Source organism: Octopus bimaculoides, chromosome 10 (assembly GCF_046866305.1).
Source record: "Octopus bimaculoides isolate indiv1 chromosome 10, ASM4686630v1, whole genome shotgun sequence".
NCBI classification, from domain to species: domain Eukaryota; kingdom Metazoa; phylum Mollusca; class Cephalopoda; order Octopoda; family Octopodidae; genus Octopus; species Octopus bimaculoides.
In genome coordinates, this window is record NC_142937.1 from 68,822,286 (window position 1) to 68,850,284 (window position 27,999).

General features: G+C 32.2%; 1 protein-coding gene across 1 annotated transcript in view; it reads right to left on the reverse strand.

Moving 5' to 3' along the window:
• The window catches only part of LOC106883993 (protein lev-9), a 693,982-nt gene that overhangs the window by 515,834 nt on the left and 150,149 nt on the right, over positions 1–27,999 (reverse strand). Inside the window, exon 4 of the mRNA XM_089358252.1 lies at positions 12,190–12,369. Coding sequence (XP_089214378.1) covers positions 12,190–12,369 — 180 coding nt within the window. The remainder of the gene's footprint in view (positions 1–12,189; positions 12,370–27,999) is intronic.

Below are 27,999 nucleotides of genomic sequence, written 5' to 3' on the forward strand. Positions count from 1 at the left end.
AATAAGTACCAGACTCAAAAAAAGTTAACTCCAGTCATCAATTGTTTTGTTTCTTAGTGGTTCCGGGTCCAATTCCATTGCATGGCACCTTGGGTAAGTGTCTTCTACTATAGCTTTGGGCTCACCAAATCCTTGTGAGTGGATTTGGTAGAGGGAAACTAAAAGGAGCCCATCATATATACCTATATATCTATATATCTTATATATGCATGCGTGTATGTATATATCTATGTGTATGTGTTTTGTGTCTGTGTTTAGCCCCATTCTACTATTTGACAACTAGTTACAATTTTCTAACTTAGCAGTTCAACTAAAGTGACCAGTAGAGTAAGTACTAGGCTTTTAAAAATATAAGTTCAGGGGTCAATTTATTTGACTCAAAAACTTTCAAGGCGATGCCCCAGCATGGCTGCAGCTGCAATGCCTGACACAAGTAAAAGACCATAAGACCAAAAGATTGAAAATAGTAACATGACCAATATCATATAAAAGGGTTAAGATATGCCCATATAACTTAATTAACAATAGAAGAATGCCACAAAGAAGTGCTACACAAATTGTCCACAGCAATGCTACTATACTACCGAACTGGCATTGTATCAAATAATTCCATATCATTTTGCTAAAGACCGTCTGAGAGACAACAAACAATGTCAGACATATTGACATTTTTTTTTTACATCAAATTTTTATTTTTTTATGTGTGTTGTTTTCTATTCTACATTCTGTGCAACCTGGCTAGATTATTAATAAATATGTCTAGCTTACGTTGATATAATCGTGTTAATAAGAAAACCAGTTTCTGTGAAAAAAATAAGAAAAGTAATATTTTTCAACTAAATTTCAGAAAAGTCAATATTGCATATTGCAAAAATTACACACATGTGCACACACAAACACGCACACACACATGTATGCATATATATATATATATATATATATATATATATATATATATATATATATATATGCATATATATAGACACACACACACACACACACACACATATATTAATATTGTTGCTATTATCCTAGCAAAATATTTTATTAATATTAGCAATTTATAGATATTATTCTTAGTTTCAAGAACTACTTCATCTTTTTTTCTTGTGTGTAATGTGTGTGTGAGTTTATGTGTACTCACATGCACACACACACACACATGTATATATGTATTCATGTTTTTATTGTTATACCATTAAAGAATGTATTCAAAATTATTTTCAGATATTGGTTCCAGTTCTGACAGACACAGAAGAATATTTGCTTATGTCAAGAATTTTCACTCAATATTTTTGTCTCTCTCCCCTGTTCCTGTCTCTGCTGCCAACTGACACCAAGCCACTCCAATATCTTCCTTAGGTTCTCTCCCCTCACTTTATCTGCCTATTCACTTACTTTCGTTTGTGTTCCCCTGAATATAATATTACACACACACACATGTATAAATATGTGTGTGTGTGAGAGAGAGAGAGAGACAGACAGAGATGTCAGGTAACACTGAGTTTCTAAAAGTAGCTATTGTATATCTCACTTTTTTCTCTTCTTCATTTCTCTCTCTACCCCTCCACTTAATCTCTCCCTGTCTCCCTTCTCTTGTTTCTTAATCTTTCATCCTACTCTTGTATTTTAATCGCATTCTATTCTCTTCTTATGCGTGTGCATGTGCATGTATGTATGTATATATATATATATATATATATATATATATATATATATATATATATATATATATATATATATGCATATATGTGTTTGTGCATATGCAAACACAGGCACATTTTCCCCACTTCAATTTTCCTGCCTTTAATGTAAACATACACAAATGCATATGTAAATACATATAAGTATACAGACATACATACACTCACATTTTAAATTATTTTTTCTTCTCTCATTTTATTATATTCCATAAATAGGATCTCTTCAATTCTGAATAACAAAAAAAAAACAATGAGTCATTCTCAATCTCTTTTATTTCTTTTCTTTCTTTCTTTCATTCCTTCCAAATATTTTTCTTTCTTTTAATTCCAGTTTTTCCTTTCAAATATATTTCATTCATTTATGTCTTTCTCATTTATTCTTTTAATCCCTCATATGTCATTCTACTTTACACTCTTTCTCTCTATCATTCACTCACCCCCACCCCTGCTATCCCACATACACACAGAATTATTTAAATCCATCATTATTCTAATTTTTTCTTTAAATTCTCTCCAACATTCCACCCTACCCTACAATTTATTTTTGAAAAGAAAAGATAAATTTCAAATTTCTCAGCAAATCTGAACTAAGCATGAGGAAAAAAGCCTTAGAAAAAACAACCAGAAATTCAAAAACGAAACGATATTCAGCTCACTTTCACTTTCACCTAAATTTGAATGCACCAGGAACTCTAATATATTATGTCTTAGAAGAAGCATTCCTTATACACAGAAATTGTTTTCTAATTTACACAAAAAGCTATCCTAGTAAACCAGAGTCCTGTCCATATGATGTGTAATTCATTAATTATCTTCTAAACATCAGTAAATCCATATCCAAGTAATAATTTGAAGACCCTGATGAGAGAATATTTAAGAAGACAGCAAGGTATTAAGTTTATTAATGTGAGTTAGGCTTGGTTGCTGAGCAATTATATGTTCAATTCATGTGGCTGTATGATTAAACAGTTTGTTTCCAGACTGTATGGTCTTGGGTTCAGTTTCATTTCACAGTACAATGTACAAATGATTTAAACTATAGCCCCCAACTGACCAAAGTCTTGTGAATGGATTTGATAGGTGGAAACTAAAAGAAGAGCATTGTGTGAATGTATGCATGTGTATGTGTGTGTGTGAGTATGTCTGTTTGTGTGTGTGCCTGTGTCTCCTTGTCATGATAATATTAGTTTGATAATTGTAAATGAGTGCCACAATAATGCAAGTGGTATCGTTCATTTCCAATATTCTGTGGAAACATGTCTGGCTATAGGGAAGTATTAACTGGCTTGGAAACTGGTGCCAGTTAGTAACAGAAAAACCATTTGGCCATGGAAAATTTTCCTCAGCAAACTCCATCTGATGGATGCAAGCAAGAAACACTACACCATGGCCACAGATCTGAGCTGAAACTAGAGGAAATATATATATATATATATGTGTGTGTGTGTGTGTGTGTGTGTGTGTGTGTGTGTGTGTGTGTGTATGTAAGTATGTATATATATATATATATATATATATATATATATATATATATATATATAGGCCTCAAACTATTGGTTGGTCAAGCCAACATAAATTTAGATTGCATAAAAGGAACAGAAAATCTCATTAGATCCCAACAAATATTAGAAACCAAAAGTAACAAATATCACATGCCAAAACAAACATTAAAAATACTATAAAGGACTAAAATCTAACCCAAATGTTCAGAGATTTTCCAGGAAATAATTATAATAAAATTGAAAATGATATATCAGAATGCTATAGAAAATTATGACTCTGAAGAATTATTTGAAAATAATGAGATTGATGAATTTCTTGTTTCATATGAATGAATTTTTTTTTTATCAGAAAAGTGGGAGTAAGCGCTTAATGAATTTTATTACTATATATAGAACAGGTATGAATATAGGCATAGCTGTAGGTTAAAGTGCTTGTGTGGTTTATAGGTGCAGTGTAGGCTAAGGTGTTATTTGTTGGTGCTGGTGCGAGCTTACTGGTGCAAGTGTAACTATAGGCACATGCATGGTCATAGACAGAGGTGTAGCTGCATGGTTCAGATGTTTGCTTCCCAACTTCATGGTTTTGAGATCAGTCCCACTGTGTGGCACCTTGGGCAAATGTCTTTCTACTATTACTCCAAGCCAACCAAAGCCTTGTGAAGAAATTTAGTAGAAAGAAACTGATAGAAGCCCATCATGTATGTAAGTGCATTAGCAGCTTTATAAAGGATGATTAATATATGTGGAATTACTTTTCAAAAAAAAAAATAAAATAAAATTTTTAAAAAAATTTAAAAAACTCAATGGCAACACTATTTATTGGTATAATAAATTTATATACTAATATCTTTCGTGACTATGGAACAGAAACTATAAGATTCTGGTTGCAAAATTTCACAGATGAATTACCAGAACATATAGACTGAAAAAAATTTAGTAATCAGAAAAAAATTTATTCTCCAAAATCACTATTTCCTGTTTGATGTTAACTATTACTGACAAAAATCTGGAACCACAGTGGGAACTGCAGTAACCTCCAGTCTATGCAAATTTACATATGGGTTATTTGGAAATTCCATTATATCAAGAATCATTATGAAAATATGGAAACTATCAACAAATATAAAAGATAACACGAAAAAAATTTAAGATGGTTGCTGAATACGTGAACATTCCATTTTTAACAAAGATTTCTCACAAAGACTTCACTAAACTTTCTGTTTTATTTTCAAGGTGTATGACTGTTTGTGAATGTAAATGAGTGTGTATGTGTGTGTATCTGGATTTTAGAATAGGTAGACTGGGTGTCCCTATGTGTTGTAAAAAGGCATTTAAAAAGGATGTGACTGGAAGAGTAAACACGACCTTAGAAAAACCTGTCCAACACATGCCAGCATGCTAAATAGTTTATACAATGTTAATTGTGTGTGTATGTGTATATATATATATATAAGTATATATAATTATATATATATATATATATATATGCACATATAATTATATGTATATGTATGTATATATATATATAGATATAGATATGTATATGTGTGTATGTATATATATATGTGTGTGTATGTATGTATATTTATGTATGTATGAATGTATGTATACATGTGTATATTACACACATATGCTCACCCCCATTCATATATATATATACATTTATATATAAATATGTCTGTGTGTGATAAAGAGAGAAAGATTAAACTGTATTACATTAATCCTAGTGACACTGACTTGCATTTTTTAAATATTTATTTTCTTTAACCCGTTTATTACACAAAGGCTGGCAATGTATTTCAAAAGAAATTATCCTTTTGAAATACGCTACTTTTGTTTCAATTAATTATGGAAAATGAAGAATTTTTAGTAAAATAACTTTCTCATTATTAAGCATGTTCTCAGAACTTAAATTAATCTGATATTTTAGAAAAACAATACTACACACCTACTGCTTATAACACACAACAGAAACCTGACATAGTAGAAATACCTTTCAGGTGTGTGTGTATGTGTGTGTGTGACTCAGTGGTGGTCTTTCCTATATGCATGTGCAAGTACACACATACATGTAACTCTATGTATAGAGTATGAAAGCATCCAGTTATGTAGAAGTTACAACTCACAATTCAAACATTCATATCTAGTGTAGATATTTTAAAGTTATTAGAGTGTGGTGAGCTTGTAGAGCTGTTAGCATCTTGGACAAAATGCCTTGCTGCTTCTCTTCCAGCTCTTTACATTCTGTGTTCAAATTTCACTGAAGTCAAACATTACTGTTCATCCTTTCAGGATCAGTAAAAAAACAGTAGTACTTGCCAAACGTTGTGGATGATGTAGTTGACATCAATTTACCCATTCCTAATAAAATTTCAGGCTTTGCAAGTACAGTAGAAAAAATTTTTAAATCTCTTGGCCAGACCAATTTTTTTGTGATGAGAAATTTAGTCCTTGCAGGAGGTGAACTACAAGGACTGAAAAAATTCCCATGTTTTGTAAATTGAAATAGTTTAAAATGCTTTAGCTTGTCAAGAGCAATGGCAAAAGAAGAACACTGACATCAACATCCAAACTATTTTCTTTTCTCTTTAAAAAAGAGGCGAAAGAGTTTTGATAATCCTTTTTTTAGGTTCCATTGTTTGTTGGAGAAGATTTGTGATTGACATTTTTCACAGATCAACCAACAAAGAGTTAGTACTGAATAGCAGTTACCTATTATTGATTTGCATCTAATTCGGGAGGCATGTGTCTCCATCCTTATCACTAAATATCATAGTAATTGAAAGTTAAATACTATTTTTATAACTATATTCATCTCATAAAGTTTGGATCATTTTATGTCAATTTTTTCTATGCCAGCATGGATTAGATGACTGTTTTAATGAGGCATTGCTTTAGAGTTGGAGGCCTTCCTGTTGATAACCCTTACTCATTTTCCAAGTAAAAGATCCCTTGTTGCATACACCTTTGAAAGATTTTTGACAAGGGAGAAAAATAAGAATTTTACTGCTTGTAGTTCAGCAACTATTAGAGTGTACACAGATGCATATTCAGAGAGATGCATACGCACACACACAAACAACAGGTTTCTTTCAGTTTCTATTTATCAAAACCATTCATAACGATTGGTTCACCTCATATTTTAATCAAAGATACTAGCCCAAGGTGTTGCACTGTGGGACTAAACATAAAATCATATGGTTTGGATGCAACCATGCCAGTACATTTTTCAATGAAAATTATATATTTCGATTAAGAAAATGCTATTTTTTTTGTCAATAGGATTTTACAACAAAATGTTACATTAATATCTCACAAGTGATGTGTTTAAGTATAAATATCTGTGTCTGTTTCAATGTGTATGTATGTGTGTGTGTATGCATGTGAGTTTGCATCATTACGCACATATTTCAAAATATTCCATTTGTTTGTGCATGATTCTAGTTAGAAGACGAAAAACTCAAAGGAAAATATAAGGCATACATACACACACGTGTATATATGTGTGCGTGAACGTCAAAATACACGTGTGTCATAAGTATCAACATTTAACATCTGTTTTCCAAGCTGGGATGGGTTTGATGGCTTGACAGGAACAGGCAAAGCTAAGAGCTGCACCATATTCTATAGACTGTTTTGGTTTGGTTTCTATGGCTGGATGCCCTTCCTAATGCCAATCATTTCACTGTGCATGTGTGTGTGTATATATATATATATATATATATATATATATGTATGTATTATAAATACGTATATATATCTATGTATATAAATATACATATATATATATATATATATATATATATATATATAAGTCAGTAAATGGTGGAGTTGTGTTAACCGCATGTGGAGAAATAATAGGAAAATAAAAAATAATAATAATAAGGCAGAATGCTAAACTGAAAGCATATTTTAATATAGATGTGCATAAGGAGGATTAAAAAGAATTTGTAACCGGATTTCATTGCATGGCAAATTTTCAAGAAGAGGGAAAATGAAAATAATGTTTTTTACAAAAAATATAAAAAAATATATAAAAAAATAAATATACCAATACATTATATTGTCTTTGAATTTTTAAATTTCAATGGTAATCCATGTAGCTAATTGTTAGCTAGATTAGGATGCATAGAATTAAGAATGGTGTTGTGTTTAAAAAATGCTGAGAGTTTATGTGTTAAACAGGAAGTGTGTGTAAGGGAAGACAATTCTATGGGTTTTATACTCTTTAGTTGGAGTTCTGGACTCCTTGTCAACAGGAAGTTTATGTCTGTTCTTAGAGAAACAAGAAGTAAATTTATATGTATTTCAATGGGTAGGCGAGAGAAGGGAATATGGTCACTGAGGAGTTCGTATGTTAAGAAGCGTTTGGAATTTCTCTATAAAAAATTCTCCTTGTTGATTCTTTCCTGTGTAGAGATTCTATCTTTACATTGATAGAAAGGGAATATAAGGAATTTAGGGTTTTTATTTTCTATGACTAGGGCCCTTTCTGATCCCAATCTTTACATGCTTATGAGGAAAGCCAGATGTGCTTACAGAATATTGGAAATATATCATACTGCTTATATGGCAGTGACACTCATTTACAACTATCTCACTATGTTAAGACAAGGATTTATAGCCAGACAGACGAACAAACACATACACACAAACACAATGGGCTTCTTTTAGCTTCTGTCAATGATATACACTCACAAGGCTTTGGTCAGCCCAGGGTTGAAGGCACTTGCATAAAGTACCACACAGATGGACTCAATTCAAAACCACATGACTGGGAAGCAGACACCTTAACCACATAGCCATATCTGCCCCTTGGCAGCAATATACATTATATCAACTTTATCAAGTAAGGAAAGAATATGAGGTTTTAGCAAAGTTTGTATGCAGAGATATATGGAAAAAATTCTGCAATGTGATGTATGTGTGTATATTTACACACACACACACATATATATATATACACACATACACATATATACATGTGTGTGTGTGTATATATATATATATATATATATATATATATATACACACACGCACACATATATGTATGTGTGTATATATATATATTTACATACACCCTGTTAAGCAAGAGGCCTTAGAGTGAGAACAGAGATAGAAATTATTTAAAATGAATGCATGCAATTAGGTAGAAGACCAATGCTTTATAGGAATCTGGCATTGTTTTAACTGTGAAACCTTTCAATATTACTGATGTCACTAGAATCCATTTGGACGGACATGTGTGTAAATTTTGAAAAAATAAAACAAAAATTTCTTCCATTTGGTTTGTAGCTGATAGACAAAATGAAGAGATAATTAGTCACATGTTTTAGTATACTGATTCATAAGCTTGTTTTTCATCGGTTAATTTAGGAAAAGATGCCCGAAGTTTTGCTGGTTTGACTAACCAAAACCTGAGTCACTCATGACATTTACCATGTTTCAATTCTGAACACATGCTATACATATATATATATCTTTAATCTCTTCAACTTCTTTCAGTCATCTGACTATGACCATGCTGAGGCACCACCTTGAAGAGTTTTAGTTGAACAACTTGATACGGAGGACTTACTTTTTTAAGCCTAGTCTTTCGTTTATTGGTCTCTTTTGCTGAACTATCAAGTTACAGGTAAGTAAACATGCCAACGCTGGCTGTCAAGTGGTGGTGGAAGACAGACACAGGCACAAAAACTCATACATAGTTATATAAATATATATATATTATGGGCTTCTCTCAGTTTCTGTACCACATCCACTCAGAAGGTTTTGGTTGGCCCAAGGCAAAAGTAGAAGACACTTGCCTAAGGTACCATGCCGTGCGACTGAACTTGGAATCATGTGGTTGGAAAACAAGCTTCTTACCACACACACACACACATACACACACACACACACATACACACACACACACACACACATATATGCTTATATATTCTTATATATGTATATATGAATGTATACGTTAAAATTTTAAAAATAATAATTGCAGTTATTTTGACATCTATAGGTTACCAGTTTTTGTGTTTTTGAATGACTAATAGGTGTCTCTCAGGTTGTAATTGTGTTAGTTTCAACACACTGTCTCACACAAAATAATAAAATATCTTTTATAAAATTCAGGCAGTGGATCAAACCAGATATTGCTACAAGACAATTCTGGTTCATGTACTACATGTATGAAATCCCTGTTCTATGCCAACCTCCAATGTATTGAAATTATAAAAGTATTCTATGAAATTTTATATCTTAAGAGTTGAGGAAATATGTAGATCAGGGAGGATTGTATATTTGTTTGTGACAAATATAAGATACAAGAAGTGCAAAATTTGTTTCACCTAAAACACTACCTGGACCCTAAGTAAAGCACGTGTAAAATTTGAATGAAATTGGTTGTGTAGTTCTCAAGTTTTAGGGATTCACACAGACAGACTCACAGACACACATTCTCATCTTTATATATATAGATAAGTATTGTAATATGAAGTCAAGAGATAAACTGAAGCAAATTAATAATGTGGAAGTTAGATTATGGTAGTGTGTGGCAGAGTGATTCTGGTTTTGCACTGACAATTGCAAGATTATAGATTTTTCCCAGATCTGGAGTTGTATAGTGTTCTGGAGTGAAACACTTCATTTCATGTTGCTCCAGGTCATTTAGTTATAAATAAATAATCCAACACTAGACTGATGTCTTGTTCAAGGGGAATGTTGAGATCTTGGTCATGCCATAGAAATTGAGGAGCTAGTTCTATGAGCCCTGGAACCTGAGACTGTAAAGTCCAGGGTTGATGATGATGAATTAGATTGTCTCAAAGAAAACAGCTTTATTCCAGCATATTTTTTCCTACTGCTTAAACATCGGAATGGATGTATATACCATATAAAATAGGTGGCTGCTGAATAATTAATGTGAAGTTTAATGGTTAACCCTTTAGCTTTCAAACCAGCCATACCTGGCCCAAATAAAGGGTAAAGAGCCCCCCCCCCCCCCCTCATTCATCAATGATCATGGGATTGCACCTAGAAAGTTCCACTCTGAGGTATAAGTCCAGGCAGGTTTGTTTATGAAAGACCAGCAATCACTTATGCATACCAGCCTTTCCTCTCCATGCCACTGATGTTATCCAAGGGAAAGGCAAAGGCTGATACAACTTGGCACCAGTGATGTCACAACTCATTTCTACAGCTGAATGAACTGGAGCAACATGAAATAGTGTCTTGCTCAAGTAAACCACACACGGCCTTGTCTGGGAATCAAACTTACTACCTCATGATTGTAGGCCTGATGCTTTAACCACTGAGCCATCCAAATATCCAAATATTCTACCTATTTTATGTTTAAACTGGCCAGATCTGGCCTCTCACAACTAACCTACAATGCTATTGAAGAAAAAAAAAACAATTGCATCTCAAAGTTATGAAATAATGTATGATCAATTAAAAGCAATATGAATAAAAGATATTATGTTAGACAGAGTAATTAATCTGAAGGCTAAAGGGTGAGCCAACTAGGATTCAAATCCTTTTGACTTTAACTAAAGATTTTAATGATTCACAAATTTATTAATAATTACTAGTAATATGATTGGTAGAACTATTAAAGCCTCATGTAGCCTAGAGAATATTTTCTACATAAATCCCTTTCAGTACTGGGTGAGCAACATCTGCAAGACTCTCTGGTTAAGAAGTTCACTTTGTATTCACATATTTTTCTGTTCATTTCCACTGTACAGCACCTTGGGCATGTGTCTGCTAATTGAACCCCAGGCCAATGAATGCCTTGTGAGTGAATTTGGTAGATGGGAATTGTGTGAAAGCTCATCCTATATATATTTATATATAACTGGTACTCCATCAGTAACTATACATCTCCAAGGGCTCCAGTTGATCTGATTAATGGAACAACCTGCTCATAAAATTAACATGCAAGTGGTTGAGCACTCTACATACACATGTGTGTGTGTGTAAGAGTGTAATAAATGTGTGTCTCTTTATGTTTGCCGTGCCCCACACCACCACTGTTTGATGTGTAGTGTTGGTTTTGTTATGTCCACATAATTTAGTAGTTTGGCAAAATTGTCTCATAGAATAAGTGCCAGACTTAAAAAAATACAAGTACTGGGGCTGATTTGTTCAACTAAAAGCCCCTCAGAGAAGTGCCCCAGCATGGCTGTAATCCAATGACTGAAACAAATAAATGATAAACCAGAGCTGAATGAAACAGCTATCCAAAAACAAAAGATAAATGACAGTTTCTGTCACACACACACACACTAAGATAGAAATAGTAAGAAATGTTATGATTCATATCTTATTGAAGGATATTCATAAAAATGATACTGACAAATAAACATGTATTTGAAAAGATATATATATAGAAAGATAGAAAAGAAAAAGACAACACTGAATATATATATATAGATATAATTTTTTTTTTAAATGGAGGAATAAAAGAAGTGAAAGCCATTGAAAGCGACATCCACATCACAACCATATCACTAAATTATTTCAAACAATAAATTATATATATAAATATATATATATATGGAATTTATTCAGATATTTTCAGTCAACTTCAGATCATTTCAACCATATTGTTGTTGTATACTTTCGATTTTAGTTATTTACATTTTTGCTTTTCAGAATCCATAGAGTATGCTGAGACTAAATGCCAGAAATGAAAATATAATACATACATACACATAAATAAATAAATATATATATCATACACATGTATATATATATATATATATAAATATTATACATGTGTATATGTATATATTTATATATATATATTATACACGTGTATATAAATATATGTATGTATGTCTATGTATACTTATATGTATATATGTCTTAATATAGCAATAATGTATGAACACGGGAAATGAAAAGAAGCTCAAAAGAAATATTAAAGATACAAGGAAAAGGACATAGAATAAAAAGCAAAAGAAGAGAAACAGGTGACACTCACTCACCTTTCTCACAGCTAGGCTCTCTCCCATCCCAAGCGCCATCTGATGTGCATTTTCGTATTGCTCGCCCAGCAAGAAAGAAGCCAGTTGAACAAGTATATTTCGCCGAGGTCCCAATTATATTGGGTTGTAAAATATCCACATGACCATTGTCAATTGGGGGAAGCAGTGGGCACCCGGCATCTAGGCGAAATGAACACATCGAATTCCGGGGTAAGAAATTTAAGTTGAAAAAAATAGTTTGCAAAAAAAATGACATAGTGTTGCTGACAAACACCATCAATGAGAGGCAGATTCATCTGTGCTTTTAAAATTAAACTCGATAATCAACAGATGCTTCTTAGATGAGATCGAAATCAATTGAAATATGGCTGCAGGTATATAAAAATATACTTTGCAGATAATTTTGCTGAAAGTAGTGCCAGATACATTAATAGGTTTTCCAAATTTTTTGAAGCAATTTTGAATCAAAATCCAGTTGCATTATATCTGGTTAGGAAATGCATATATGTTTTTGTGTGTCTCTCTAAGTGTGTGTATGGATATAAACGTAGAGGTAAGAGCTATTATTTATAAAGTAGAGGCTTAATGACATAAGCAAGGGTTATTTCTGTCATTATAAAGCTGAACTCTATCCAGTTCACCTAGATATCAATAGATACCAAGGAGGTACTTAGGATCTGGGAAGAGCAACATAAAACTATTGATTATTTAAATGATTACATATATTAAATGAAGTTTACTTTCGGTGATCCCTTTCCTGTGAGACATGTGTACAAATTTACAGACAATTATATCGCAAAATAATCCCATAAAAAGCTCAAGAAAGTCATACCATTTAATCTCATAACACATACATACAAAATAACAAACAAACAAGCAAATAACTTATTATGATTGAATATTTTTTGTGATTCAGGGACGATGTTTGGGTTATCAATTGAATTTTAGGAATGATGCTCTGTCAATGGAATTTTTAAACATTTTATGAGCCATATGTTGGGTTTTACTGCCATCTATTTCTGGATGATATCAATACTATATTGAAAGTGAAGAATGGAGCATGGAGAATGTTTGATACTTATTGTTTGAGAACAGAATGGGTTGTAGAAACATTTTGATAAAATTGTATTCTCTGATTATAGAAGTCTCGCTATGTATAGCATAACAGGTACTAGAAAATTTCACTATCTAGATATTTAACTCCATGAAGAAGCAGATATTGTTCACTAAAGCAGCTAATGTTTGTTAGCTGCTTTAGTTACTTTCCAATTAAAATGTAATGTCTATTGTAGAAGTTAAGAGTCTTTCTTGAAAATAACTTCAACTTGGGAGATTTGTGAATTAAGAGGTTAGGACAGTTATCTCACATGATTGAATGTAATGTTGACCAAACAGTGAAAGTGAAGATATCCAAAAATGTAACAGGTACTCTATACATAAGTCAAGGTAACTTGCATAATAAATTAACTATGCAAACGATCACAATAATCATAGGAAAGATACATAGAATGAGAGAGAGAGAGAGAGAGAGAGAGTTTGCCTGTGGGACAGAGGTTTGAGTGTGCCCACTACTGACTGAATACCAATCAGTCAAGTGAAGTAAGAGTGATTGGATTGAGCAAATACACTTTATTGCATAATGCTCTGATTGTTTCATCCCCGCTTTACAAGCAGACACTTGTTGGGAAACTGCCTTTGGTTGCCAATACCCATAGACAGAGCTTTGTAAAGCAAACTATAGGGTTCATACTTAAATTGATATATGTATTCACACGTGTGTGTGTCCCCATATATCAAGCAATTCCATTTTTTTTAGAGTCTGTATGAAAATAAATGTATAAATGCATATATTTATACATATAAAAATGTATGTATATACATATATACATATATATTTACATGCTCACCCTCTCTCTCTTAAATACACACACACACTCAGGGAAAAACGCACTAGCTAAAAGAAAAATAGAGCAGATGTATTTTTATACTTTTATATTGTCATGTAGTATATTGCTGGTAATGATATTTGACTGGTCAGAATGTTACTACTATTTTGTGTCCACTGTTGCATATGGCAATGTTGATAAACCTCCAGACTAGCAAGAAATACATAACCTCTTATATGCCAAAGGTGTGTATATATATATATATATATATATATATATATATATATATATATATATTCCTGGTTTGCTGGATTTGTTTAACTATTAGAACAGCTTAAGCCATATCTGAATAGTTGTTACATGCTATTCATGTTTGGCTGAAACAAGATTCATACTAAAACGTTACATGATCTGGTTGCCTGTTTGAATTTCAAAAGTGAAATATTTTGTAGCTGTCCTCATGAAAGAAAACACAAATTGACAATGTGGTTGTCCCTTTTTTCAGACCAGAAAATGACAAACATCTATGCATGCAGCAGCTTACATTTTTCAATCACAGTTGACATTGTTCTATGAAAGGCAACACTTCTTTCCCTCTTGGAAAATTAAATTTTCACTGCATTTTAGCTCTGCTACTCGCAGCAAGCAAAGCAAGACTATATATATACCACAGGTACTAAAGAGGCTATGACATTTCAAAGGCCTTCAAGACAAGGTGTGGTAGGAGGAAGAAAGATTTTCTCAAATCTGAGACTTGGCCTGAATGCTTGTAACATAGTGAACTCCACTACATACACTGAAGATGCTAAACTAAACAGTGGCTTAAGACCACCACCCACATAATCCTTGGTGGGATTTGAACTGAAAGCAGAAATAATCAGAAAAACACTACAAAATATTCTGTCTGATGCTGTAATAACTGCACCAATTACTCGTGCTTATAATTATGCCTTTAAAATTAAACAATTAAGACTTGAGTTCTTTTGATCATGACAACATTTGGAACAAGACTACATGTAAAATTTTTAAAGCTTTAACCATTGCTTACTTTGCCAATATGTGGAAACAAGACTTTAAATTTCAGTCTTTTACTTTTTCTTTAGCACTGTATTAGAGAACAGTCATATTTTTACTCTGTTCTTTGGATATGTTTATTCTTATGATTCTAAGTTTATTTCCCTTGTACACATTATAATAATAATAATAATAATGATAATAATAATAATAATAATAATAATAATAATAATAATTATTATTATTATTATTATTATTATCATTGTTGTTGTTGTTGTTGTTATTATTATTATTGTTATTAATGTCATTGTTCTAGACTCACTTATTAATATTAAACAGATATTTTTCATATTACTAAGCTTTACATTTCATATTCTACCAGATTATTCATGAAAGAATTTCAGATCTGCATATATGAGTCTGTGTGTGTATGGTTGTGAGTTTGTGCAGGTGTATGTGTGTGTGTGCATGTGTGTATATAGAAAGCCAAATAGACACAACTATACGTATATGTGGTAAAGATGGTAGGCCTGGATGTACACATTTATAACTGTTTGAGAGTTGTTACATAACGTGTAATGTATAACTGGACAAAAACAGCAAGCATTTTCTTACACAACAACATACATGCACAAGCTCACACACATGGATATATATATACATATAATGTCTCAATCTGTCTATATCTAAGTATATAATATAAAACATGGCTACTGATTGAAGAAACAGTACTCAGCACATACAGATTGACAGAGAGATAGAGAGATAAATGTAAATATATACATATAGTTATATATACATATGTGTATGTGCACACCCACAGAGACATGTATGTGAGAGTGTGCATGTATATACATACATATGTGTGAGAGTGTGTATATATGTACACATATATATATATATATATATATATACACATATATATATATATATATATATATATATATATATATATGTGTGTGTGTGTATATATATTTATATATGATATGTGTATATATATATATATATATACACATATATGCATATATATATATATATATATATAAATATATATATATATATATATATATATATATGCATATATATGTGTGTGTGCATATATATATATGCATATATGTGAGTGCATGTGTGTGTGTATATATATATGTACACATTTATATGTGCATATATATTTCTACATATATGCATATATATATATATATATATATATATATATATATATACAAACATTTGTGGTATATTGTGTGAAAGAACACATTGTACCATACCATTGTTTTACTAATGTAATGCAATATGAAAATATTTTATTTCATTCTGAAGAACAGGTCACAGAAAGAAAAGACACACATGTGAACAGATAAAGAAAAGCAGTCAGTGTGATGGTCAAATATAGAATTAATACTGTTAGCAGCGTTTTTTCCCATCTCTATATTTAGTTATTATTGTCATGATTACTTTTGTCTTTTTTATTTGATCATATCAACACACATACACACGCTCGTAAATGCATATATAGATACGTGTGCAAATACATATCTATCTGTCTGTCTGTCTATTTCTCTCTCTTTTTGTCATACACACACACACACATATATATATATATATATGTATATATATATATATATATATATATATATATATATATATATGCATATATGTGTTTGTTTATAGATATACAGGTATGTATATATATATATATATATATATATATATATATATATATACATATATATACATGTTGTGTATATATATGTATGCATATATATATATATATATATATATGTTGTGTATATATACATATATATATGTGTGTGTGTATATACATATATATATGTGTGTGTGTATATACATATATATATATGTGTGTGTATATACATATATATATGTGTGTGTGTATATACATATATATATATGTGTGTGTGTATATACATATATATATATATATATATATATATATATATATATATATATATATATATATATATATATACATATATACATGTACACACACACATTCATGTAGTTATACATGCATGATTCTTGTGTGTGTGTGTGTGTGTGCACAAGCACATTCTCCCTTATGGAAGTTCAAATGCAGATATATATATATCGGTGAAAAGAAAACTTTATATATGTGGTATGACGTGGATTCTTGTTTGAATATATATGCATAAATGAATACATATTTGAAAATCTGAATTGGTAAACTTTATTTGCCCACAAATGATATTATTTTGTTTGGTGACTTATAAATTTTTCTGTCATATAAAGATCTAAAAAGTTTCTAGTAATTAGGGCTGAAACATATGACAGAATGAAAAAACAAGAAAAGAAGAGAATGCTGTTCTTACAAATGAAATTTTAAAATGATTGAATGATAAGGAAACAGGAATTACATACTAAGCTTCATTATCTTACAGCTGCTTGAGAAAGCAATTAAGTAACTTATTAGCTGTATCTCTAATGAAAATCAATTAAGAAACACACCACCAACAGTAAATTGCAACACTTCTCACCTGAAGATCACAGACACATGAAACTGAAGCTACAAGACAATTTCTTAGTTTCAGTTTCAATAAGAAATCCATGTCTTCTACAACATTTATTGAGCAAGCCCCTCTTGTTTGCCTTGTATAATCCAGTGTCACACTCACACACACACATACACATTTATATAGCAACAAAAATCAAGTGTGAAAACTAAATTAGACTGAAATGTAAAATACAAACTTTATATAATCATGAACTACTTCCAAACTTGATAATCACAACTGGTATATGTATTGAAAGGTAAGTAACGTTTTAATGTAGCAACACTATTTCTTTGGCTGCTTGAATTTCCATTTGAATCAAAACACAATTTAAAGTAAAATGACTGACTTATTAAGTCTATAATGCCTGCATAAGGATTATAATTTAATATTCAAAGACCCTAGTTCCAATTTAGCCCTTTTGATCCCAATCTGCTTGAGACTGCCCTTAATTCAACAATACAAATTATCTGTTGTAAAGTGATCTAAAACCCTTTTGTCAAAGTTTTGTGTTGATTTACATTCCAGACATCAGTTTTATAATGATGGTTATAGTAATGAAAGTGTTAGCCATTAATACTCTGACAAGGTGTCGAATACATAGCTACATTTAATGGTCATTTAAAAAAAAGATTTGATGTATTTTAAAACTACAAGTCTGATTTATAAAAACTATTGATCTCATAGTCTACAAAAAGTAGATACCTTGTTATTGGACATACAAATGGTAAAATATTCAGCTTGGATGATTTTATCTGTTGATGTACTGGGCACTAGTTTTAGTCATTTTTCATATCCTTTATGAAGTTTAGTCTCCTGAAATCAACATGGAGGCCTTTGAAGCATTTGAAATAATTAATTTTACAGTTAATTTTACTGCTAACTACTTCTGAGATATGAAATGAAATAGATATGAAATCTTTCTCCCTTGTCAACCTGCCTATGATCCACTACACTGTGAATGATTCCTACCTTCTTTGATGTACATGAAGTACTACTGCTTTCCTGATGGCTCTACAGATCTGTTCTCTTCCATTAAAACTTTAGTCTTTGTTAGGTTTACTTCCTTGGTTACAAACTTTGCTTCTATCTTGGACAAATTCAGTCAAGTCATCAACAGGAATTTCAATAAACAGGTGTTGTTAATCTCCTCTTGTCAGGAGAATTTAACTAAATAGGCAGGTTTGAGAACCAAGCTTCAAAAGTCTCCTGAGTCATACAGTCACTGTCGTCCTTATTTAATATCTGTATTCCATACTGGTATGCATTGAATGGTTTGACAGCATCCAGCAAGTTCAAGTTCTGCACTGAGCTCCAGTATCTGCTTTGGTGTGGTTTCTAGCTGGCTGTCCTTCCTAACACCAGTCAGTTTTTTTTTTGTGTAGTCTATGAGATGAATAGTTTCTTTAAGTCAGATTTTAGATTTTAAAATACATCAATTTTTTTTTAAATGTGACCATTAAATGAAGGGATGTATTCAAAATATTGTACTGGGTGCTTTTTCCTGGCATACTAATGTGGCTGCTCATTAACTCCCAAGGCAAGACCTGCTTGACAAGGTAGGAGTGAAATGCTGAATGAAACAGTTTTTTACCAAGGGTTGAAAAATTGAAGTATGATTGAGGGAGAGGAACAGGTGTCCTTCTGTAGAGAAGATACATGGCTATCCCAGTAGAAAATAGAGAAAGGATGATGGTAATAAGTAATCAAGGAATACCTTCAAGATACAAGAAGGGGACTAAAGAGAGAACAAGGACATAGAATGGAAGAGGGCTGATTATGTATACTAAATTCCTGCATGCTAAACTTCTCACAGAACTCATCATCCATCTTACTGATGATATCTCTATCTATATAGCTTGCTTGATTCTTGAAAGTCGTTTATTTACACCTAGTTTTCATAACAACCACTATCATAGATCTTGCTACTCCAGACTGATGTATACTTAAAATAGTAGCTTGCTCTTGCCTAAGAATTATTTCATAGTTCTATTTAGAACAAGACTTTAGTGGTACCCTGCTGTGGTACACACCCAAGCAGGATCTCATGCAATCTAATTCTTTTCTTATAGCTTTCAGTGTTAAATCTCACTTTCTAGATGCTTTGTACTAAAATAATTACCTCATCTGAAATTCCATTACAATCATCAAGGTTTTTTTTAAATTCCCAAACACTGAAAGGATGATAAAACACAAGTATAGAAATATAAACCATAAATCTAGAAGAAATATAATCATTCTTTCATTGACTCTAATAGCACCATAAAATAAAATAGTTGATATCCATCAGAAAAAGTGGTTATAAAAACACAGCTATTGACAATAACATCCAGGATAAGTAAAACAAAGAAGACAGTGTTGTTATTTAAGGCATTGTTTTTCAGTGAAATAGGATATTTAGCAAAAACATATTGTTCATTTCCATCATATTTTATGACTCAATCATACAGATAGCATTAAATTATTGATAGCTTTTATATCCCCATAGGCTGATATCATGTGCAGACTTTATAACGTGATAGTTTCAAAAAGATTGTGTTTCTACTAAGCTGACTGTTCTTGACAAACATTTTAGCTGTCTGATATTTAAATATATTGGCAGTTTAAAGGGTGATTATAGTACTGAACTAACTCATCAAAGTTCATAGGTATAAACTTTAATATTGGCCTTGCATTATCCTCCATTATATTGCACTTAAGGAAATTTTTTTCTGTCTCAGACAATGAAGCTGCTAAATAGGTGCCATTTCCACTTTGTGACTACTCATAAACAGAAGCAATACATCATAGAAGCACTAACATAACTGTCATGTATATTACATTCCTGTTCTGTTATAATTTCTATTACAATTTCACATATCACATTATAAGGTTACCAAAAAGGTTTTTTAAAGTAAAAATTGTTATAGGCCTTGTAAAGTCATGTGCGAATTGGTTTCTTTACAGTTTCTTTTCTTTACATCTAATTCCTGGTAAAGGACTCTGCATAGAACATGTGGAAGAATTCAGGTAAGTGTTTATTCAGCATCACAATGGATGCAAGAATCAGGTCAGTAAAGAATGTGTATGTTTGTGAAATGTATGGTGTCCAAGATCTTGTGTCCCCCAACCTTGTTATGCTTGAAAAGCCCAGGGACACCATATTCTTTCTTCAACACTTGATTAAATAATAATAATAATAATAATAATAATAATAATAATAATGGTTTCAAATTTTTCCACAAAAGCAGCAATTTGGGGTGAGGGGATGAGTCAATTTCATCAACCCGAGTGTTCAGCTGCCACTTGTTTTATCAATCCTGAAAGGACGAAAGGTAAAGTCGAACCTGGCAGAATTTGAACTCAGGATGTGAAGGTAGATGAAATAGCACTAAGCATTTCACCCAGGTGGTAATGATTCTGCCATCCCACCACTTTAATAATGATGATATTAACAATAATAATAATAATAATAATAATCCTTTCTCATATAGGCACAGGGTCTGAAAATTTGGATGACGGGCTAGTTGATTTCAGCACTCAACTGGCATTATTTTATTAAACCCTTAGGGATAAAAGGTAAAATTGACCTTGGTGGAATTTGAACTCAGAACATACTGGGTGAATGAAAAACCATAAAGCATTTTGCCTAGTGCACTAGGCTTACTTATAATAATAATAATAATAGTAATAATAACAACAACAAAACATCACTAACCCTAAACAGCTTGCATTGATATTTTGTAAACTTATTTTATTTAATAAATGTTATATAAAGCACATATTAATAGAATAAATGTTCCATGTTTAAATGAAGATTTCCGAAATTTACTCACAGCACCAAAAATATGAAATAGGTACAAATTTGAAGTTCACCCTGAGTAGATATACATAGTGTCTGAATATATACCTTTGTATATCTATCACATAAAGTGGAGGTTGTTATTTATTGATTTACACTGCTTCATCAACTCAAATATTTGACTTGGAAAAAAGACAATATTTTGTCTGACATATTGTATTGAGTAAGAAAAAAAAAAATAAAAGAATGAAATTTAAAACAAAAAGAGTAAAGAAAACAGTAACTACAAGAAGAATTCTATCAACAAAAATAAAAAAAGAAAAGGAAAAAAAGAAAAGAAGAAATAAAAGAAACAAGAACCGAGAAAGAATCATATTGATTTTGCATGATTATGAAATATTTAGTTGTTTTGCAAGATCAAAGTTGTTGCATTCTTCTGGCAAACACTGATTAAAATACAGTTAGGAAAGTTTTGTCAAACAAAATTATTTATTGAAACATCGAAGTGCAGAGAAGATTCCCATTTGTGTGTGCATGTATGTGTGTGTGTGTGTGTGTGTGTGTGTGTGTGTGTGTGTGCATGTGTGTGTGTGTGTGCATGTGTGTGATGTGTGTGTGTGTGTGTTGATGAAAATGATATCATTATTATATGTATCTGTATCAACAAATTTCAATAAGTATTCTCTCAGTTTGGAGTTAATGATTTTTCAACTTCAGTTCTATCAATTTATAACACAGATTCATATTCCAGTAAACTCAATGAATCCATAAATACGTGCATAATTTTTAAAATCATTTTTCAGCCATGGGTCTGCAGCCAAGCCAGAGTACAACCTTGAGAGATTTTGTCGATCAAGTTGACCTCAACATTTATTTTTCAAGTCTGAAACTTAATCTATTGACCTTTTTTGCCAGTCTACACATTTTGGGGATGTAAACAAACCATCACTGGTTGTCAAGCCGTGATGGTGGAGACAAACACAAAAACACACACACATCATTCACATATACATAAGCCATAAATCACACACACATGCACACATAAACCACAAATCTACGTGTGTGTGTGTGAATATATTCTTTTATTCTTTTACTTGTCTCAGTCATTTGACTGTGGCCTTGCAGCAGCACCACCTTAGGGGGTTTTCAAAGAAAGAGACACTAGAACATAATATTTGTGAGCTTAGTACTTCTTCTATCAATCTATTTTCCTGAACTGACAAGTTACAGGGACACAAACACACCAGCATTGGTTGTTAAACAATGGTGAGAAGGGGACAAACACAGACACACACATACAAAAACACAGACACACAGACACACACACACACACACACACACACATATATTATCATCATCATCCTCGTTTAACGTCCGTTTTCCATGCTGGCATGGGTTGGATGATTTAACTGAGGTCTGCAGCAGGCTCCAATCTGATCTGGCAATGTTTCTACAACTGAATGTCCTTCCTGACACCAACCCCTCCAAGAGTGTAGTGGGTGCTTTTTACATGCCACTGGCACAGGAGCCAGTCAGGTGGCCCTGGCATCAATCATGTTTGGATAGTGTTTTTTATATATCACCAACACGGGAGCCAGGAGACATTGGCACCGATCATGTTTGGATGATGCATTTTATGTGCCTCCTGACTGGCACCCATTCCGGTGGTTCATAAAATACGTCATACACACACACACACACACATATATATATATATATACGACTGGCTTCTTTCAGTTTCTGTCAATCAAATCCACTCACAAGGCTTTGGTCAGCTTGACGCTATAATAGAAGACACTCACCAAATGTGCTACACAGTGGGACCGAATCTAAGAACATGTGGTTGGGAAGCAAGCTTCTTACCACACAGCCACACTTGCACCTATATATATTATATCATATCATCTTTTATATAGCCAATGGTTATAGCCACTCAGAAAGTTAGCATTGTTTTTAACATTGCTTTCAGCAGTATGAGTGATCCATCAGTCCTGCTGCTCAGAGGCACATAACTTCTTTACTAATGGAAGTAAGAATTCAGCACGCAACTGGAACACAAGTGGAACCATTTAAAAGAAGAATTTTGTTTCAGTGAGGCTATTTTCCATCACTATGTAGACTAAAACAGTATACTTACTTCCAACAGCAAAAGAGCTATATGCCTCTGGCCAGTAGGTTCACTGAGTCACCCATATTGCTAAAAGCAATAATAGTCATGAAACCAATGGTAACTTCCTGGCAGGCCATACTTTGTAACTACATTGATTTTTTTTTTGACTTATGAACAACTGATAGCTTACATCTTTTACTTGTTTTAGTCATTTGACAGTGGCCATGTTGGGGCACCGCCTTGAAGGGGTTTTAGTCAAACAAGTCAACTCCATGACTGTTTTTTTTTGTAAACATAGTACTTATTTTCTCGCTCTCTTTTGCTGAACCACTAATTTACAGTGATGTAAACACACCAACACTGGTTGTCAAGCAGTGGTGGGGTCCAAACAAAATAAAGATACAATGACACATATACACACATATAAATACACACACACACACATATATATGACAGGCTTCTTTCAGTTTCAGTCTATGAAATTGACTCACAAGTTGCCAAGGTATGTGTTTGGGAAACAAGTTTCTTACCACACAGCCATGCATGCACTTGTAAGTGTGTGTGTGTATGTATATATACATACATATATATATATATATATATATATATATATATATATATATATATATATACATATATATATATATATATATATATATATATACACATACACACACGTACATATATTATATGATGGGATTCATTAAGTTTCTGTTTACCAGATTTACTCACCAAGTGTTGATCAGCCTGTAGCTGTAGTCGAAGACACTTGCCCAAGTTGCATACAGTGGGATTGAACTCAAAACCAAAACAGATGGTGACAATTCAAGCTTCTTAATCACACAAGGATACAGCCATGCTTACACCTATATATATATATATTTATTTGTTTGCATGTATTAACAAATTTGTATGTACATATATATATACATACATGTATATATGTGTATACATATAGATGATGGTAAGATAGATATATATATAGGCACAGGCATGGTTCTGCGGTAAGAAGCTTGTTTCCCAACCACATGATTCTGGGTTCAGTCCCACAATGTTGCACCTTGGGTAAGTGTCTTCTACTATAGTCTCAGGCTGACCAAAGCCTTGTGAGTGGATTTTATAGACAGGAACTGAAAGAAACCCATCATGTGTGTGTGTGTGTGTGTATGTGTCTGTGTGTGTGTGTCTGTGTTTGTTCTCCACCATTGCCTAACAACTGATGCTGGTGTGTTTACATTCCCATAACTTAGTGGTTTGGCAAAAGAGCCCGATAGAATAAGTACTAGGTTTACAAAGAATAAGTCCTGGGGTCAATTCATTCCAATAAAGGTGGTGCTCCGGCATGGCCACAGTCAATTGATTGAAACAAGGAAAAAATAAAGAATAAAAGAATATATATATATATATATATATATGTATATATATATATATATATATATATATATATATATATATATATATATATATATACAGAGAGAGAGAGAAAGAGAGAAGGAAGGAGAGAATTGTGGTGATGAATGCAAACAAACAGACCTAGAGAAGTAGATAAAGGAGAAATACAAGTATAAATATGGACTATGCCTTAAGTGTTCAAGACAGAAAAGCTTACAAATCTGTTTCTGCAATGCTTTAAGATAGGAAGTAAGATCATCGTCCTGACTGTCATCATCATCATTGCCACAACATTTTTATATATATATATATATATATATATATATATATATATATATACACACACACACACACACACACACACACACACACACACACATAATGATTTTCTTTTCCATGGTGGATAGTAAACATGTTGGAAAATTTATTTCAGTTTGTACATGCTTTCATGCATTTATTTACTTTTTCCTAGACCAGCTTCAATTTTGCATTGTCATAGCTGAGTTATTTTTTCTTTGTTTCCTGCCAGTTCTAGCTGTATTGCAGTTTATAGTCGAAAACAGCTTGGGTTTTCAATGTCTATATTTTATTGAGGAAAGAAAATTTCCTTTCTAAGAACTGTTAAAACAGATCATGTCAGGTATATTTGTCATTCTGCCAGTAGTAGATAATGGAGGTTGTTTTTTAAGGCTTAACTAAACCCTACTCAATCTTCTCTAAAAGACTTGTGAGTAGCTTTAGCATAAACTTGTGGAGATAGAGCCATCTTTCATTTCATAAAAAAACAAATGTATTTCAAATTGTTTATATATATTATACAGACACGAACACTTATGCACATATGAATGTATGCATACATATATATATACATATATATAATATATATACATGTATGTGTATGTGTGTATGTATATATATATGTTATATATAGATACACACATATATATACATTTCTCTTTCTCTCTCTATCTCTCTCTCTCTGTATATATATATATATGTATATATATCTTGAAGCCATGATGAAATGACGACAAACATTATATATATACATACATATAATGTTGTTGTCACTTCAACCTGGCCCTTCTATACAAACGGATGTTACATATCAGATGCAGGCTACGTTGCTAACCAGGTAGAAGAAATGTCCTCTTGGGGTTAAGAAATTGCAGCAACATCTGTTCATGCAGAACAGCCATGTTGAATTGGTGACAAACATTAATTGCCAGGTCAGTTACTACTTTCATATCTTACAGAGATTTTATAACTAGATGTTTATATATATATATACTGGAGTAAGCACATAAATGCAAAACAAGGTGGAGAAAATAGTACTCGAATACCGGAGGTAGAGTAATGTGTTTTATTGAAAGCTGTCCGATGAATGGGAACGTGAAACTCTGAGTAACAGTGTTTTTGATATTTCTGATGCTTTTCAATAAAGTATATATATATATATATATATATATATATATATATATATATATATATGTGTGTGTGTGTGTGTATGCATATATATATATATTATAGATGAAGCAGATGGTAAAAAGTCTATGAAATTTGAATGTCACATTTGGTGTAAACACTATACATTCACATACATACGCATATATAACACACACACACACTCATATATATGTGTGTGTTAGGTTGCTCTTATGTGTTAGTGGCATCATGTAACCCAGTACAATCTGTCGCATGGTCAGGTCATTGGTGATTAAACCGGTAACCTCACCAAGCTTGCTTGTTGAGGAGGAAGATTACTGGACACTGTGTGGGCTGAAAATCAAGAACTGTTACAGGGTGGAGAAACTCATGTGAGTTAACAGCCATCCAATCGAGACCCGATATTCATCGGTCTTGTGGCATACTAGTACAAACAATTGCTATTAGCAGTACTGAAAAGTGCAAATGGTCCTACACAAGCCATTACTACTTTAAACAAGTCACTGTGTGGGTTCTCCAAAGTATTTGCTTACTCTACTTTTTATCAAACTCATCCTGGAAAAAGAAAAGTAAAAGAGGAAAATAAGTAAAATTCTTTCGCCCCACCCATGCTTTGAATACAAAAGAATCCATCAAACATACAAACATGCAGACAGACAGATATACATATATGTGTGCATGCATGATGCATGACTGTACTTTTCATTAAATGCCATATCAACTTTGGGGAATTCTTTGGACTGAGTAGCTGTATCTTAGACTTTAGACCCCTTCCATTGAGTTTACACCAAATAGCTTTACGGTTTTATAGTCAAAAGGAATTCACCTCTAATGCTCATTCTTCGTTTTTTCCCTTTCTTTTTCAGTTTCTTTCACCCTTCCACATTTTGCATCCATCTTCCTCTCATTTTTATTTTCATTTCTCTTGTTCTTTTCTCCTGATATGTAAATTGCATAGGCCATGTGTTCAAAACCTAGGGATTGCTTGGAGACACTAGGCATATTATTAAAACCTGCCTAGAAAACATCTCCAATGTATGAAACTATTAGTAACTCATAGCTATATACTGTGTACACTAAACAATATTCAGACAGAGTACATTTTTTGTTGATTTAACCTTAACAGAAAAGTAAACTATATGTATGTATATATGCATATAGTAGAATGGTCTGGAAGTTAAAGTTGCAGCAAAAGTTTCAATTAATTGAATGTCTTATTAAAAGGAAAGAGTTTAAGTGATAACATGGTAACTGGATAAGATCTTTGGAAGGAGATTATTTAGGAACTGTTTTGTTGGTATACAAAAAATGAAAATTCATTTCTGTTCTGTCATGTAATCTGTGAAGACTCAATTACCTTAAACACCCCAAGTCTCTCTTGACCTACAGTAAATATATCTGCCTGTCTGTCTGTTTGTCTATCCATCTATCTGTCTGTCTGTCTGTCTATATATTTCCAATAACTGACTTTTGGCAATATTTCATTCAATACAGCTTGCTAATTTTATAAGCAAACTATAGCCAAATGCTTAAGATGATTGTTTTGCAACCACAAGTCCCAGGTTCAAATCCACTACATGGTCTCTTAAGTAAGCATGATTTTTATTGCTTCAGATTGATTTATATTTCATGAGTGAAACTGGAAAGGCA